General features: G+C 39.1%; 1 protein-coding gene across 1 annotated transcript in view; it reads left to right on the forward strand.

Annotated features, from left to right (window-relative positions):
• LOC308698235 (adhesion G protein-coupled receptor F5-like) overlaps positions 1 to 17,385 on the forward strand; it is a 40,248-nt gene that overhangs the window by 10,361 nt on the left and 12,502 nt on the right. The window contains exons 7-9 of the mRNA XM_081378151.1: positions 738 to 884; positions 1,853 to 2,011; positions 4,815 to 4,924. Of these exons, the coding sequence (XP_081234277.1) occupies positions 738 to 884; positions 1,853 to 2,011; positions 4,815 to 4,924 (416 nt within the window). The remainder of the gene's footprint in view (positions 1 to 737; positions 885 to 1,852; positions 2,012 to 4,814; positions 4,925 to 17,385) is intronic.

A 17,385-nucleotide genomic window follows, 5' to 3' on the forward strand; every position in this document is an offset into this window, starting at 1 on the left:
AACATACATTATTACAAGGAAAAATATTAACACACGAGGGAAATCATTGTTGTGTCCATGAAGGTGTGAAAAAATAGCCATAAATCTAGCTTACACATTTACCCAAATTATTATACACCTGTTTAACCGAAGCTAATTTGGGTGTGTTTCTCCCATCCCCATACAATGTCACTCCTCTGTCTTTTACGGCCCTGACGAGAATGTCAGTCTCCTCGGCTGTGAACCGCTCCTGGCGTACGCCTGGCAAATCCGCCATTATAATAGCAATCCGCCATGGAACAAACGCACCTGCTCTTAAAGGGAATGTGAGATGTCGCTCTGATTGGTTTATTTCACGTTACGCCCAAACCACACTTATGAGTAATGTAGCTACTTCAGACCAACCCATTTTAGATTTGCATCGGGCGCAAGAGTCATTTATCATCAATGTCTATGTATTCTAAAACAAAATCTGAGATGTTGCTTAAAACTAATTACTGTTTTATTGTGGAGGAGTGTTGTGTGAAGATTCACAAAAACACTCACAGTTCCCACGTTTCCCCAATAATTATTTTCATCTCAGTGCATGTTATTATTTTCATCACGCTGGAGTTATGCAAGTGTTTTAGACATACAGAAGCCAGAATTATTTTACAATTCTTTCTCAGTTCTTGTTAACCTTGTATAGAATACAGATGTCTTTCATGTTTTATATCTGTGTGTTATACAATAAATTTGTTTTGTTTTTTCCACTCTAGATATAGATGAATGTCAGTTCAGTCCGTCTGTATGTGGTCCAGATTCCAACTGTACAAATGAAATAGGAAGTTACAATTGCTCATGTTTGGATGGATTCACTGTAACAAACTCAAATCTCACCATCAGCATCAATAACACATGTACAGGTACGTTTAATATTAATATTTGTTTACTCTAGCCATGGTTAATATTTTAACCGTGCAATTCACCCTTGTGAACTGCATAAATCCGGTGGTTGGTTGGTTGCGAGAGAGGGAGGGCTGATCCCTGTAAGATGATTGAAATTGCGAAATGGCCTTAAACAGCTTCTGAGTCTGACAGCGCTGAATGAGCTCACGGCGGCATCTGCTGGACACCCTTAGCATTTTACCCAAGGTTTATATCGCCAAATGCACGTAAAATTTACTTGAAACTGTAACTCGCCAGTTGGTTAGTAACTTTTTTTAAAGAATTTTGACAATACATGATTGTAATAATGTGATATGGCTCAGTGCGTTCATCAAATCGCAGTGGTTGTGATGAAATTTTATAAATCTGATGCAATGCATGTTTCAGAGCACTGTAACAGCATTGTGTTCATTTTCAGTTTTGATTAACAGTAAATGCTACTCTGCAAGTGCTGTGAGTTTGAGTCGCTTATAATTTACATTTGGGAACACAACGTGCTTCCCAAATTCATAACGAGAGTCTTTTATAAATCTATTGTCAACCAAAACAAGGTTAAGGTCTCCCTGCGGTTTTCCGCCAAAATAAAAGCTCAATGGTTTAACATTCGAAAGCAAAGAAATTAAGATAACAATAAATGTTAGTATTGTAATCTAAAAATAAAATAAAATAATAATGATAATAATTATTATTGTTGTTATTATGTTTCACATGCTCCCTAATCAAGTATTTGTTGTTTAGGAAGACAAAATCTAGGGAGCCAAAGATAAACATTTAATTCCTTAGTGCACCTTTAGCTCTATAATTTGTAAAATTTGATTGTTGGTGTCATATTTTCAAGAAATAAATTACATTGTACAATTATGTATTTTCTATTTTATTTTGTGTAAAATAAAGAGAAATGATTAATGCATTATTAATTTAACTACAAACCCTACTTCAACTACAGCACGCACTACAACTTCTATAACTACGATCCCTACCTCAACTACTACAACTACAGCACCCACTACAACTACAACTTCCATAACTACGATCCCTACCACAACTACTACAACTACAGCACCCATTACAACTACAACTTCTATAACTACGATCCCAGCCACAGGTATGTTCTGAAAAGAAGAATGACAAAATTAATGTAATTTTTATCTGTTCAGGAAAACAAATTGTAGACACAACCAAGACTGTGTGTGTGTTATGAACTGCTCCGAGACACGAAGGTAGAGGATCCAAACGCAGCTTTATTGTATGGGGCAATCCAGAGGCGTAATCCAATGTACAGGCAAGGGTCATACACAGACAGGCAGTCAAAACAAAACACCAAACAAACAAAACAGGCAGGGACCAGAGGCAAGAGAGTAATCCAGGGAACAGGGCAAGATATCCAAAACCAAGAGACAAGAAACAAGAAAACCAGGAGAATGCTCAGAAATGCAGTGTAACACTTAAACAAGACTTTGCGGTGAGTGAATGAACATGGTATAAATAGACTGAGACTAACAGGATGATGAGACACAGGTGAATGCAATTAGTGAATGAGGTACAGGTGAATGTGATCAGTGATGATGAGTCCGGGCAGTGAGTTATGGGAAATGTAGTTTGTGAGTGATAATAGTCTTATGTCGAGTGCCCTCTGGTGGCTCTCAAGGGCACTCCAGCTGGTGACCGTTACATAGCCCCTCCCCAAAGAGCGGCTTCCAGACGCTCCAAAACTGTCCAGGTGGGAGGTGGCCCGGAGGCGGATCCGGGGGCGGGATGGAGGGCCAGGTCCGTGGAGCGGAAGAGGACCTTGAGACTGCGGTAATACGGGAGGCCAGGACGGAGCAGGCAGTGCAGGCGACCAGGGCGGAGCAGGCAGTGCAGGCGACCAGGGCGGAGCAGGCAGTGCAGGCGACCAGGGCGGAGCAGGCAGTGCAGGCGACCAGGGCGGAGCAGGCTGTGAAGCTCAGTCTCTGGGTCGGCAGAAGTGACGTGAAGCTCAGTCTCTGGGTCGGCAGAAGTGACGTGAAGCTCAGTCTCTGGGTCGGCAGAAGTGACGTGAACAGTCTCTGGATCAGGATCAGCGCGCTCTGAGCTTGATGGGACCAGCAGCGGCGAGGGCTTTGAGCTGGGTAGGACCAGCGGCGAAGAGGGCTCTGAACTGGACGGAACCAGCGGCGAAGAGGGCTCTGAGCTGGGCAGGACCATTCTCGAAGAGGGCTCTGTGCTGGACGGGACCAGCGGTGAAGAGGGCTCTGTGCTGGATGGGACCAGCGGTGAAGAGGGCTCTGTGCTGGACGGGACCAGCGGTGAAGGCTCTAGCTTGGCGGGCATGTCGCTTGCTGTCTCAGGCGCGGCGGGCATGGCGCTCTCAGTCTCAGGGGCGGCGGGCATGACGCATACTGCCTTGGCTTCGGCAGATCTGCCATGAAGTGCGGGCTCGGCTGGACTGGCGTGAATTGCAGGCTCGGCTGGACTGGCGTGAAGTGCAGATGGTGACATGGCATGCCACGGAAAGAAGCTCTCCAGACATCTGGAGAGTGCCTCTCTCCAATCTAGACCGGAGAGATCGGGGAGCTCCCTCGGGTCGACCTCCTTAGCCCCTAGCCGGTAACACAACTTAATTGCCTCGTCACCCAGAGAGCAAGAGGCAGCGAGAGGAACAAACTCCCAGGTGTACTGGAACAGATCGAGGCTATCCAGGGCCAAGGCCGCGATCTGTCCAGCGAACTCCCGGCTCATGCTGGGAAGATCAGGCGAGATCCGTACTGCTGGATTCCTGGAGGTCATAGCTGCTGGATCTGGGTGCAGAGAAGTCTTCTGTTATGAACTGCTCTGAGACACAAGGGTAGAGGATCCAAATGCAGCTTTATTGCATGGGGCAATCCAGAGGCGTAATCCAATGTACAGGCAAGGGTCATACACAGACAGGCAGTCAAAACAAACAAACAAAACAGGCAGGGACCAGAGGCAAGAGAGTAATCCAGGGACCAGAGGCAAGAGAGTAATCCAGGGAACAGGGCAAGATATCCAAAACCAAGAAACAAGAAAACCAGGAGAATGCTCAGAAATGCAGTGTAACACTTAAACAAGACTTCACGGTGAGTGAATGAATGAACATGGTATAAATAGACTGAGACTAACAGGATGATGAGACACAGGTGAATGCAATCAGTGAATGAGGTACAGGTGAATGTGATCAGTGATAAGTGATGATGAGTCCGGGCAGTGAGTTATGGGAAATGTAGTTTGTGAGTGATAATAGTCTTATGTGGAGTGCCCTCTGGTGGCTCTCAAGGGCACTAAAGCTGGTGACCGTTACAGTGTGTGTGTGTGTGTGTGTGTGTGTCTGTGTGTGTTTTGTGTGTGTGTGTGTGTGTGTGTAGCTTCTCACTCTACTTTATGAGCATGCTGTTATATTTTTTATGTGAATTTAGAAAATCATAGAAAATATGTAATATGAGGGTTATAATTATTTTTTGTTTGTTTTATTTTGCTGAATTATTCTAAACTGATGACAGCACCAGAAGGTATGTACAGCAAAATGAGACTGCCTGGAAAAAAAACTAATATTTGAAATGATATTATTATTATTACTGTAATTTTGTTAATTGTTCCATAAAGCTATTTATACAACAATTGTATTAATCTGTTTCATTCATGTGACTTTTTTCGTTCATTCGCCATATTTTTGAACATCAACAGGGCAAAATAATGACAGTGAATACAAAAACACATGAACAGAGATGCTAATAATCAATTGATTTTATCCATACCAGGCCAGAGGTATACAGAGATGCTTGGTTCTTTGCTCATGTGTTTTTGAATCCACCACCATTACTTTATCCTGCTGATGGTCATAAAGGCGGTGGGTGAATGGAAAAAGTGACAGAAAAAGATAAATAAATGCACTTTTTTGTCTTGTTTAGTCTTGTTTACAGTTAAAATGTCAATGACATTAGATGAACCTTTTGATATCAGTCTCAACAACCCCGATGATGTGAAGTACAAGCGCTATGCTCGTCAAATTAAGTCAGTGGTGAGTGTTTCATATTTTGTGTAGAAAATGTATTGTGTTTTTTTTGTTTGTTTTTTTGTTTTTTTGTTTTATAACTATTGGTCCATTTAAGCCTCATTAAGCTTTTTCTTGGTTTTCTATGGGTGGAAATTGCTTAACGTACAATTAAACGCGTTGCGTTCATATTCTGTGGTCAATTGCTTTTCTGTAGTATGCATTATTAGTAGCCTATGGTGTTTACTGAGTTTGATAATATCGTTTATTTCTTTTAATATCAGTCTAATGCATTAAGCCATGTTAGCATTTCAGTGCACGTGGGTTTTGTGACATCATCGCGTACAATAGAAGTCCCATTTCATTGGCTAGACGCCAACCAATAAAACGGCTCCTTTGAACACCCCTGCTCCCGCCCCCCTTTCTCTCGCACCGCCCCGCCTCTGAGTTGCAAGTGCACAAGTTATTTTTGCACCTAATATATCGCGAAAAGAGTAGCAAAAGTCAAGGCGTGAAATTTGACATGAAAAATATATATTTTACAAGTTTGTGTCTGTCATTGTATTTCTGTGAATGGCATTTTACACATTTGTGACTACTTGTCTGCAGCTTCAAATTCAGAATACAGGTTTGTGACTTGTCTGCGAGTGAAAATTTCAACATTCAACTTTTATTTTACAGGTTTTCACATTGGAGCTGTGGGTGTAAATGTTCATGTACAAGTCAAGTCAAGTCAAGTCATCTTCATTTATATAGCGCTTTTAACAATGTAGATTGCTTCAAAGCAGCTTTACAGAGATAAGCGTATAATTTAAGGTAACAGAGATTGTTTTGGCTTTATAGCAGAGTTAAGTTATTTCCATCTAAAGTTAGTTTTGATTGATTTGCTTCCGTCGCAACGATCATTTGTTATTAAATTAGGGGCCGCTAAGACGACACCATTCCCTCTACACAGACTTTAAACGCGAACCTGTGAGAAACGCTGATGGCGTTCACATGCGCATTTAGAATGGGTTCTATAGTTATGTGCGTTTGAATATACGCAGGTTTGGAATTCCCTACAAGCCAAGCCTAAACAAAATACTTGTCTTTCCTTATAAATTTTGATAAAGAATTTTATTTTATTTTGATGCTTTGGGGGTAGGAACGCGAAACGAATTTTCCCGACAACGCCTTATCTGTAGAGTGGTAGTGGGATCCTCCATAGGGAGAGACTAGTTGGCACTGTGTTGTCATCGGTCCAGGCGAAGGTCCTTCGTCAGATCTGGATACGGCCTGGATCCGGCAGGCTGCAGGAAAACCTCGGGATAAACACAGACACTAAAATTAGCGTAGATCAGTGATGCGCGGGTTGATCCGAAATGAGCGGGTGCCTGCGGTCACCCGCGGTTACGAGTCATCCAAAAATATTTTTAATGATATTCGGGTCGCGGTCGGTCGGGTCGTTTGAAATAAAGATGCCAATTAAACCTTTGTAATTTATATAGTTCTAGACACAATTTTCTATGAATACGTTTTAAATTTAATTTACACTTTATTGGCTGAAAACTGGCGCGAAGATGACGCACGAGGCGAGCTCAGTCTGCAGGTAGAGATGGAGGCGGCAAGAGAAAAGGTGGGGAGTGGTTCCACTGGGGAGTGGAAGCTCCGCAAATACACAAATAGAAAGAGCAAAGTGTGGGAGACATTTGCCGAAATAATGAAAGATGATGACCAAAGTGCTGGCTTTGTCATGTGTAGGCTACTTCTTGCGATGCTATTTACACATTTGATAACCACAAACCTGGCACGACCAACCAGGCACGGCGCCAGGATTCCAGTTTTGGATAAGCCAGACCAATCAACCCAGTCTCGGTGGGCCTTAAATTAAAAACGTTAAATAAAAAAAAACAATAAAAAAACGTTATCCAATCACTGCTTAACCTAATAAAAAAATATTGACTAATATAGCCTGCTGTTATATTATCTGTGCGTATACATAGTATAGATTTTAATAGCTTGATGCTCTTTGAATATTGTGTTGCATTGTAAAAGTAAATCCGCGATCGCTCTCCATGCTTCTGACCAAAGAAGAGAGCTTTGGAATCTCCATTATGCATATACCTGGGCTGCATTTTCCGATAACATTGTCTCTTAGCGCGCTGCGATAACTTAACTAAAGGTACCACTAAAGGTATATCATTGTTAGGCGTCTTCAGGGCTATCATCCACTCGTGAGGCAGAGGCGCTGAGAGGCAGAGGCGCTGGCGCCCTCCTAGCAACGGCGCTGTTTTTGGTAAAACATGATTTTGACGACTTCATTAAGTTTTGTTTTATAGAAAACTCTTTTTAAAAGATTTTCGTTTTGTATAAATTGTATCTTAATTTTGATCAATGTTTTATCAATCAATTGCCCGTATTTATTAAATAAGAAGCAAATAGGCTATATAGCAGACAAAATAAGGCGCCGGTACGCGTTCACTGCATGTGAACTGGAGGGCGCCGAAACTCAGCTTGTGCCTCACAGATTTGATAAATATAGGCTATATATTACAGAAAGCTTGAAGTGTCTACTTTTAAACGAAAATATTCAAACCAAAATAAATAGGCTATACTCTCTGATTATGTAGGCTAATCCATATGAAATGTGCATTTCTCTCTGGCGTTCAGGGCGAGTCCGCAATCTCCGCATTGTCAACTTCATCTTTGCAGCGACACAGAAAACACCAGTTTATTACTAAACAATTAAATGTCTCCTTGCTAATTTAGACACATTCATAATCATTACTTTAACCGGTTCTTTGTGGCAAGCTTTATGCGTGCGGTCATTACGCTTATTCCTGTAGGCTAGCCTATTTAAGTAATTTAATATAAAGGGGCGATTTGTCCACGAATGGCTTAAATTAACAACTAGTCGACTAGAAAAAAAATTAGACGGAGGCAGCCCTTATTCCACATATTTTCGAACCAGCAGGCCATTCTGTGTTGGGCAAGCGACCGTGAGCGGAGCGGAATATTCAGAAATGTGCTCTCCGCTCACGAGCTCTGATCGGAACAAACCCGAACCTCACTGTCTGCTGAACTTGCGCAGAAACATCAAAATAGACATAGCCAGCTTTTTAAAATTGTTTTTAAAACTAAACATTTAGACTATTTTAGTACAAATTATGAGCTTATATTGACGATTTTTTATAATTCTTGACAAAATTATAATATTAAGTTATATTACGACGCTACGATGAGCATTATAGCTACTTTAAAAAAAAAATGCGGGTCAGGAAGCGGGTCGGGTACAATATTTTCTTTTTCGTTTTTTGCGGTCCGAGTTGCGGGCGGGTTAGTTGAAAACGTCGGTCGGGTGCGGTTTGTTTATACATTGACCCACGCATCACTGGCGTAGATGCCATTCTTCTCATGATGTAACGAGTACATCAGGATTTTTGGGAAGTGTTCCCGGTTCCGGCTGACCTAATATATGCAGCCTAACATTAAATTATAGAAGTCTATAATGTATTATGTGAAAGCTAGGTCAAAGAGATGTGTCTTTAATCTGGCTTTGAACTGACAGAGTGTGTCTGCTTCCCGGACAATGGTAGGAAGACTGTTCCAGAGTTTTGGTGCTAAATAGGAAAAGGATCTACCGCCAGCAGTCGATTTTGATATTCTCGGTATTAGTAACTGGCCGGAATTTTGAGATCGCAATAGACGTGACGGACTATAATGCGTTAAGAGCTCGCTCAAGTACTGCGGCGCTAAACCATTTAGTGCTTTGTAAGTGATCAGCAATATTTTAAAATTTATGCAATGTTTAATAGGGAGCCAATGCAGTTTTGACAGAACTGAGCTAATATGGTCATACTTCCTGGTTCTGGTAAGAACTCGAGCTGCTGCGTTTTGGACTAGCTGTAGTTTGTTTATTAAGCGTGCAGGGCAACCACCCAGTAGGGCATTACAATAATCTAGCCTTGAGGTCATGAACGCATGAACTAATTGTTCCGCATTTGTCAATGAGAGCATATGGCGTAATTTAGATATATTTTTAAGATGGAAAAATGCAGTTTTACAGATACTAGACACGTGACTTTCAAATGAAAGATTGGTATCAAAGAGCACACCCAGGTTCCTAACCGACGACGAAGACTTAACAGAGCAGCCATCAAGTGTTAGACAGTATTCTAGGTTATTACTTGAGGAAGTTTTTTGTCCAATAATTAGAAACTCTGTTTTTTCAGAATTTAGAAGTAGGAAATTACGAGTCATCCAATTTTTTATATCAGCTATGCATTCCGTTAATTTTGTGAATTGATAAGTTTCGTTAGGTTTTGAAGAAATATAGAGCTGAGTATCATCGGCATAACAGTGAAAGCTAATGCCATGTTTCCTATGATATCTCCTAATGGTAGCATGTACAGAGTGAACAGCAGCGGTCCTAGTACTGAGCCTTGTGGTACGCCATACTGAACTTGTGATCGATGAGACATCTCATCAGTGGCGTAGCCAGGGGAGGGGCCATGGGGGCACTGGCCCCTCCTGAAAACTGATTGGCCCCCCAGTGTGCCCCCACCCTTCTAATTGTCTGTCACTCACAGTTTGTAGTAAATCAAGCCTAATTTATACTTCTGCGTCGAACTTACGCCGTAGCTACGTCGTAGGCTGTGTGTAGCGCGCGTACCCTTCGGCGTACCCTGACGTGCACCTCTCCAAAAATGTAACAACGCGTCAACTCTACGCGGACGCAAGCGCTGTGATTGGTCTGCTAGGACCGCTCCCTCGGGTTTCACATGCTCCCTCTGCACGCGTGAACTCGGACAACGACGTAGAAGTATAAATGAAAACCAACGCGTTGCCTACAGCGTAGAGGCTCCGGCGTAGGTCCGACGCAGAAGTATAAATCAGCCTTAACTCATGATTGCGTCGCGATGCTTCTCAACGAGGACCAAGAATAGCGAGCTGCTGTTTTCCAATGAAAAAAAGCACAGGGTATTTGATCTATTGCTTATGTTTTTCGATTAGCGAGTTGTTGCAGTGCAAGAAGAGTTTGGTACTAACGTTACCGTCTTTCGGTGTTAGGACAGACCATGTTCGATGACGATCAGGCATGTACTGGCCATCGGGACTACCGGGAGATTCCCGGTGGGCCGACGTGCTTTTTGGGCCGATGCATCTCATATGTAGGCTATATAAAAAAAAATTGTTTGTTTGTTTGTTTTGGCTACTTAATGGCCCATAAAACTAGTACATCGGCGGCCCATTCGTTTTGTTTTGTTTCGCTTAATTGGCGGCGCTGGTTGCCGGTGTAATGCATTGGTCAAAAAAAGGCAGCGTTAGTTTTTTTTCGGACACACCGGCCCATGGAACACGTAGGCCCATTGGTTCTTTTCTTGATTGACACTGAGCTGGGCCAATCACATCTTTAAACGCCTCCTTTGGGTCTGTGTCAGTGTGTATCTATCTGTCAAAATATAGTCTGAGAGATGGAGAAAAAACACAAGGAATGTGCAGAGAAATTGCGTAAAAAATAGATACAGAACGCTGTAAAATGTGTCAAAATTAGGGGTGTAACGATACACGTATTCGTATTGAACCGTTCGGTACGCATTTTCAAACCGAACGAACGTTGGACCATTTTTCCTGCCGACCAAAATTTAGTTATTTCAAATGTAGGCGCGTTGCGCGTGGCAAGCCGGTGACACACTGGATGCGTGGCGTAAGAGACGCCGGCGCGACCACAACATTGCCCAACATCATGGCAAAAGTAATGCAAGCGGAACGAAACTGCTCGTTATTGTGTGGTTGAAGGACCGTTAATCAGTTTGGACCAATGCAGCGCGAGCCGATCGTGATCATGCGACACTGTTACTACACAGCGCTAATAAGAGATCCAGTAAAGATAGCATTTGAATTCGCCACAGAAGTAATAACATCGCTGCGAGATCTAGTGAGAAACATTCACATTTCTCCGTTATTAATGGAACAAACAGCGCTGACGTGGAAACCAGGAAGAAACATTGTGCCATGAATGAACTATCCAGTGTTGTCCACAGATCAGCAACATTCACCATGAATTTACTGTAGTAACACTAACTGCAACCATGCATGGAAGTTTGGTTTGAATAGTAGGCTATAATGCCTCAAGTAACATTGCGTCGGTTTTATTTTGACATTATGAATACAATTGCTGCCCTCAAATGTTAATCTGAACTAAAATAAACCTTTATTTATAACTACTACAATATTGCATTTAATTTTTTCCAAGGAGCTGTTTTGTTTTATATGCTCCTAAGAAGAGTCAATTATAGCTCCAGAATTGCTCAAAGTAAAAAAAAAAAATATTGTACTTTATGATGTTAGTTTTAATAAAAAAAATAAAAGAATAAAAAAAATTACATCTTTTTGCTGTATCAAAAACGTACCGAACCGAACCGTGACATGTGTATCATATCGAACCGAACCGTGACACAAGTGTATCGTATCGAACCGAACCGTGACAAAAGTGTATCGTATTGTATCGTATCGAACCTTGAATTTTGTGAACCGTTACACCCCTAGTCAAAATATGTTTTCTGCAGCAACAGGACCTTAATCAGCTCCAGTGGCTGATGATGATAGTGGAGGATCAGGAGAGAGAGAGAAAGTGTAGAGCCTGCGGTAAGCAGAACTACTTTCAAAACACTTGGATATGTCATGAGTGTGGAACCCATTACCCAGTTACGCATTATTTCCACATCTGCATAGTTGACGATTACCAATAGGCTACTGCAATTTACTAGAAATTTAATGAGACTCGTTTGTAAATCATGTTTTCCGCCAAAATAACTGTACAATTTCCGTCAAAATAAAACATCATGTAAATTGAAATTAGTGAAACATGAAATTAGTACAAAAACTAATCATGAAAGGTTCCTTTATTTTTCAGTGCATTTGTTTTACAATTTATGGCTATTATATCATTGGATTAATATTTAACTTATTATGTAGTAGTGTAATCTAGACAGAAACTGTAACTAAAAGAGGTAAAATTCAAACCTCTTTTAGTTACAGTTTCTGTCTAGATTACACTACTACATAATAAGTTAAATATTAATCCAATGATATAATAGCCATAAATTGTAAAACAAATGCACTGAAAAATAAAGGAAATTTTTCTTTGCTTAATTTGCACACTGAATATGGGTTGAAGCCACTGATCTATATATAGATCAGTGGTTGAAGCTTTTAATTTTGAACTCTCAAAGTGCACCAGATTGATGAATTTAACATTAAAATGCACAAAATTTTCTTATGGGGGGGCATGTCCCCAAACCCCCCTAGAGGCACACTCACCACAGCTTTACCAAAAATCCTGTGAGAAACACTGGTATAGAGAGCCTAAGTCCCTCCCCTTCCGGTCGACCACCATGGGACCTTATTTCGGAAAAATATTGTATGGTAGTCAATGGCGAGAGACAACAAATATTTTGATCTCGTTTGAATTGTGCCCTGATTTACACATATGATGTTTATCAATTTAAAAGATACATTTTAAAGTCAAGAAAGTCGCAGCTTGATGTAAAACTGCTGAGGTATAAGACTGTGAAAATACGTAATTAGAAAGACTACAAACCCAGAAGGCGCGCATGCGACGTCATACCTTTTCTCTCAATGAATGAAGCTAACTTTACTGAAGCTAACGTCTGTCATTTTTTCTATAGTCTTACCTTATAATCGTAACGCAACGCCGTCATGCCTGAGTGTTTTGAGCCAGAATACACACATACGAGCAACGGATCTTGTGACGTACATAGTGCGAGACGAGAGATGTAGTTCATTGAGCGATTTTCACATAAAACTAAACGTTACTCTTCTGTTTTATGACAAACTGCGACTTTCTTGACTTTCATAATTACCTTTTAAATTGACAAACATCATATGTGTAATTCAGGGCACAGTTCAGACGGAATAAAAAGATAAGTTATCTCTCGCCATTGACTTCCATACATATTTTTTCCGAAGTAAGGTCCCATGAGCCGGAAGCGGAGGGGCGGGACTTAGGCTCTCTATTGCTATGTCAATGCAGCTTATAGCTTTTTTTTTTTTTTTGATTGATCACTGTGGAGAATAGTTCAATTGTGTTAATAAATTACAATTTTAACTCTCACTCATTCCTACTCACTCATTACATGGCATTAGTGGTTTTAAGGAATAGGAGTTGAACAAAAACATATTCAAGGGCGTGCAAAGATGGGTGGTGTCTATGATCATATGTAGTGGGCCAGTCTGGGCCAAAATGCCAGGGCCGAATTTTTGTCCCAGTCCAGCCCTGATGACGATGTTATCTCCTAGAGCAGACCAATGATAATGTTAACGTCGTTAATCATTATATTTACTATGCTCCTCTGATGCTGAATGTAACAGGGGTTTACTGCGTTACATTTTACTTATTTTTGGCCAATATACGCAATAACGCAAGTGATATTGCAAGCGAGGTGACGAAACAAATCGTATGATGTTTATCTAACGCTCTTAAGGTGAGACACTTAAGGCAAAAAACAATTTTTTTTTTTTTTTTTTTTTTGGCCAATTTTGAGATTTGGGGCTGTTTGTCTTCAATAACATGTCTTTTTTCAGACTTGTGGTAAAAAAAAATGTCCAAAATACACATATAGGTCTTTATTTGTTTGTAAAATGTTTAAAATGTAAAATATTTATTTTACTACACCTTTATTAGTCTATTTGCGTCTGTAGATTTCTCTTAAATTCAACAAAAGTTGGCGTTGTAAATCACCATGGTGCTCCGCGATCGCTGTCACCTGTCATCCGTTGGAAAGCTCACTAGCTCTTTCCCTCTCTCACACAATGTTGTCGGATCCAAATAAGGTCATTTCCTTTTCATCAGCAACCAATCGTGAAAGTACAATGGGGCATTTAACTCTAAAAGCGAATCTCATTGGCTGATGCCAATTTCTGACAACGTGATTCGTTCAGACGCATCACGTGACGTGCTCTGACATTTCCACAGTGTTTTTGACAGTTTTTCTGTTCAGTTGAAAGCCTTAAATGCTGAGTTATAAGTTTTGATGTGTTTTAGTTGGTTTGTTTTGTTGATTGCTGAGGATTTGACAAGATATTGTGTCTGTAAATAGTTATTTCCACTAAAAAATAGTTCGGACATCTTAGCCTATGTGCACCAAACCTTCCTGTTATACACATAGCAGTATTATGAAGATATTTTCTGAGGGATTTGTTAATAAATCATTCCTGTCCTGATTAATGGGACATTTTAATTTTTTTTTTTTTTTTTTAAATGGCGAAAATTGATTTTTTTAAGGCTATGGGCTATAGTTTGATTTCCTAGGTAATGGAAGCATATCCTGAAATCCCTCTGAACATATTTTTTCATCTTGTATGTAATCAAAATGAAAAAAAGAATTCTGCGCCTGGCTTTATCAAATGTTCAGAATCTACAGTATCTACCGAAAATATATGCCAAAATTGTGCATATTTAATGAGATAATGCCTAATTTGCATAATTAGACATACAAAATTCAAAAACTTGTAAAACATTTTATATGAAGTTTTCTTGAATTTTGTGTCAAAGTAAATAAAATGAATCTCAAATTCGGCGTGTACTGTGTTTTCACAGAAGTTATTGACAAAACGTCATTTGATGACACCCAGAAACATTCTCAAATAAAAAAATCATACATAAATATAAATGCATGATTAAATAGCAAAATAAATAACTAATACTAAAATAACACTGGACTCATTAAGCTATTCTAAACTGTTTCTATAGGATCCACATATTTTACACATTTAACTAAAGCTTTTTGAACAAATAGCTATCTAACAAAGTATGGAAATATGATATTTTTAAAACAATATTCTCAAGACTAATTAGTCTTGACATAGCCTACACTGTTAACCCTTGCTGTAAAAAAAGCCGTAATTCAGACAGTATCATACCATTTTCCATTAAAACAGTAATATACCTTAGAAAACAAAAATAGCCTACAGGAATATACTGTAAATGAACAGTGCTCAAAATCGACACTCAGAGGCTGTTTTCCCAATCACACCCTATACCCTCATTCACTATTCCCTACATTAGTTCACTAATATAGTCCCCTTGACAAAGTGAATGAAAAGAAGAGAGTGAATTGAGACACTGATGAACACCTGATAAGCAGAATCACTGAAGGACAGAGAAACAAGAACAGAAAAAAGAAAAAACACAAGAACTACAACTGACTTCCAGTAACACTGAGTGTGAAACCAGTTTACAAACCAGTTTACGATTATTTCTTTCATACATGTACAAAAGTTCTTGTTGAGAATTAACAGAGATTTAGTTAATAATAAATTAGTTGTCACCATGATTGAGATCAGTATTTGCTTTAGTTGGTCTCTTGTCCCTTGACTACTTATTTTCATCTCTCTCAGGCTGCTGTAACAGTGAGTTTATAAAACACATTTGATATGGCAAGAAAAAGTCAAGAGGAAGATGATCAGGTGCTTTTATTCTTTTGTGATGATGTCACAATCATCTTGGACTATCTGATTTTCAGATTTGTCCTGTATATATTCACTGAAATTATGGGTATGTCATATTTAGCATAAATCTGTGTATCTACAAAATGAAATCAATATTTCTGTAATCAGGTCTTCTGAAAAATAACAATCATATAGTGCATTCAATTTTATTTTACTCCTGCTTGGTTCAGACACACACAGACATCAACAATCAGCACATGAATCTCAACAATGGTGAAAAGTTTCATGTCGCAATGCATGCTGGGTTCCAGGATAATATAAAACTCCCAGCATGCACTGCTGCATGAATAAAAAAAAAATAAAAAATATTGCCACCATTGTTGAGATTAATGTGCTAAATTGTGATATCTCTGTGTTTCTAAAGCACACTGTAGCTCTGTTTTTTTTTTTTTTTTTGGTTTATGCATGATGGGTTTAAAAAAAAATGAGTCATAGTAATTTATTGCTGTAGTTTAACAGGAGTGCTAATGTAACACTTTTGACTGAGGATTAAACTCTGAATGAATAAGAATTAATTCCTTAGTGAATGAACAGGCAATATGATGATTTTGTCATCATAAGCATTACAACCGCAATCATTCATAAACTGTGTGTGTGCACAAGTGTGACTTGCAAAAACACAGCTCAAGCAGCAAAAGAAAGATGAATGCTTTAGCATCAGCATCCCAACTAAAGCAAACACTGATCTCTATAATGGTAACTTCAAACAAACATTTTCAATAACAATTTCTGTATGACAGAAATAAAGTCATACTGGTTAATAATAAGTGTAATAATGTGTAATGGCTGGAAGTCAGTTGTAGGTCTTGTGTTTCTCTATTTTCTGTTCTAACAGCAGGTGTTCATCACTAATGCTCAACAATCACTTACATATTCCCTTAATTATCTCACTGCAACACTGTCTCAATGTTACTTTTACTCTTTGTAGTGTGGATTTCCCTGTGGGGTTGAAAGGGTTAACAGTGTAGGATAAAAAGACACACCCACAAAATGTATTTTAACAGTAATAAACTGTAAGTTATAAAACAGGTTTATACTGGCAACACTGTTGCCAGTAGTTTACTGTAAAATTTCGTTTTTTGGGTCACCATTGTGCAGAAGAGTAGAGCCTGTGCTTCAGTCCAGGAGAAGATCTACAAACATTGATGATTTGCTGCATGTTGCTTTATTTAACAGGCGGTGACTGTGTAGTTGTTGGTCCAGTGGAAATCTCTTTATTTACAAAAGTTTTGTTGTGGTTTCGAATGAAATAAGTTCACAGTAATACTTTGCTCACGTTATTATTAATGCATTATACATTTTAGTTTAATACATTTAAATGACAGTTGGTCAATTTAAGGTTTCTGCAAGTGAAATTAGTTAACTCGAGTTTTAGTGCATTTTACAGTAACATACTGTAGATTACAGTAAAGAACTGCACAATTAACAGTAAAGTACTGGCAACAGTGTTGCCAGTATTTTACTGTAAAAAAAAAACCGGTAAGGTCTAACAGTGTAAGTAGATTTTGTTTATTCATCAATGCAAATGTACTGCAACTGCTGCTATGCAAATTGAATGGGATGTGGATAATAAACAAAAACAATTTATTATATTATTTTTTATTACAGTTATTAATTCATTAATTGTGTATTATATGAATTATTAATATAATTCTGCATTTATATAAATAAGGCTGTTCTATTATTATTATTTGTGAGTTGTACACTATTCATACATTGGATTATTTTATTTATTACAGTTTTTCTTTCACTGTTGTAAAGTGAAAAGTTAATACAAATTGTATTCGATTGTTTTTATTTAGAGTAGTGAATAACTGCTATTAAAATATAATAGGGTATCACGGTTTATTACTGATTTTAAAGGTTACTGAACTCTTGAAATGATTTGGATATACAGTTCAAACAACACAAGATTGGCCCCTCTTTAGTAATTGTGGCCCCTCTTGTGCCCCCCAGTTGAAAAAATCCTAGAATCG

This window comes from Scardinius erythrophthalmus (genome assembly GCF_964197995.2).
Source record: "Scardinius erythrophthalmus genome assembly, chromosome: 11".
Lineage (NCBI taxonomy): Eukaryota > Metazoa > Chordata > Actinopteri > Cypriniformes > Leuciscidae > Scardinius > Scardinius erythrophthalmus.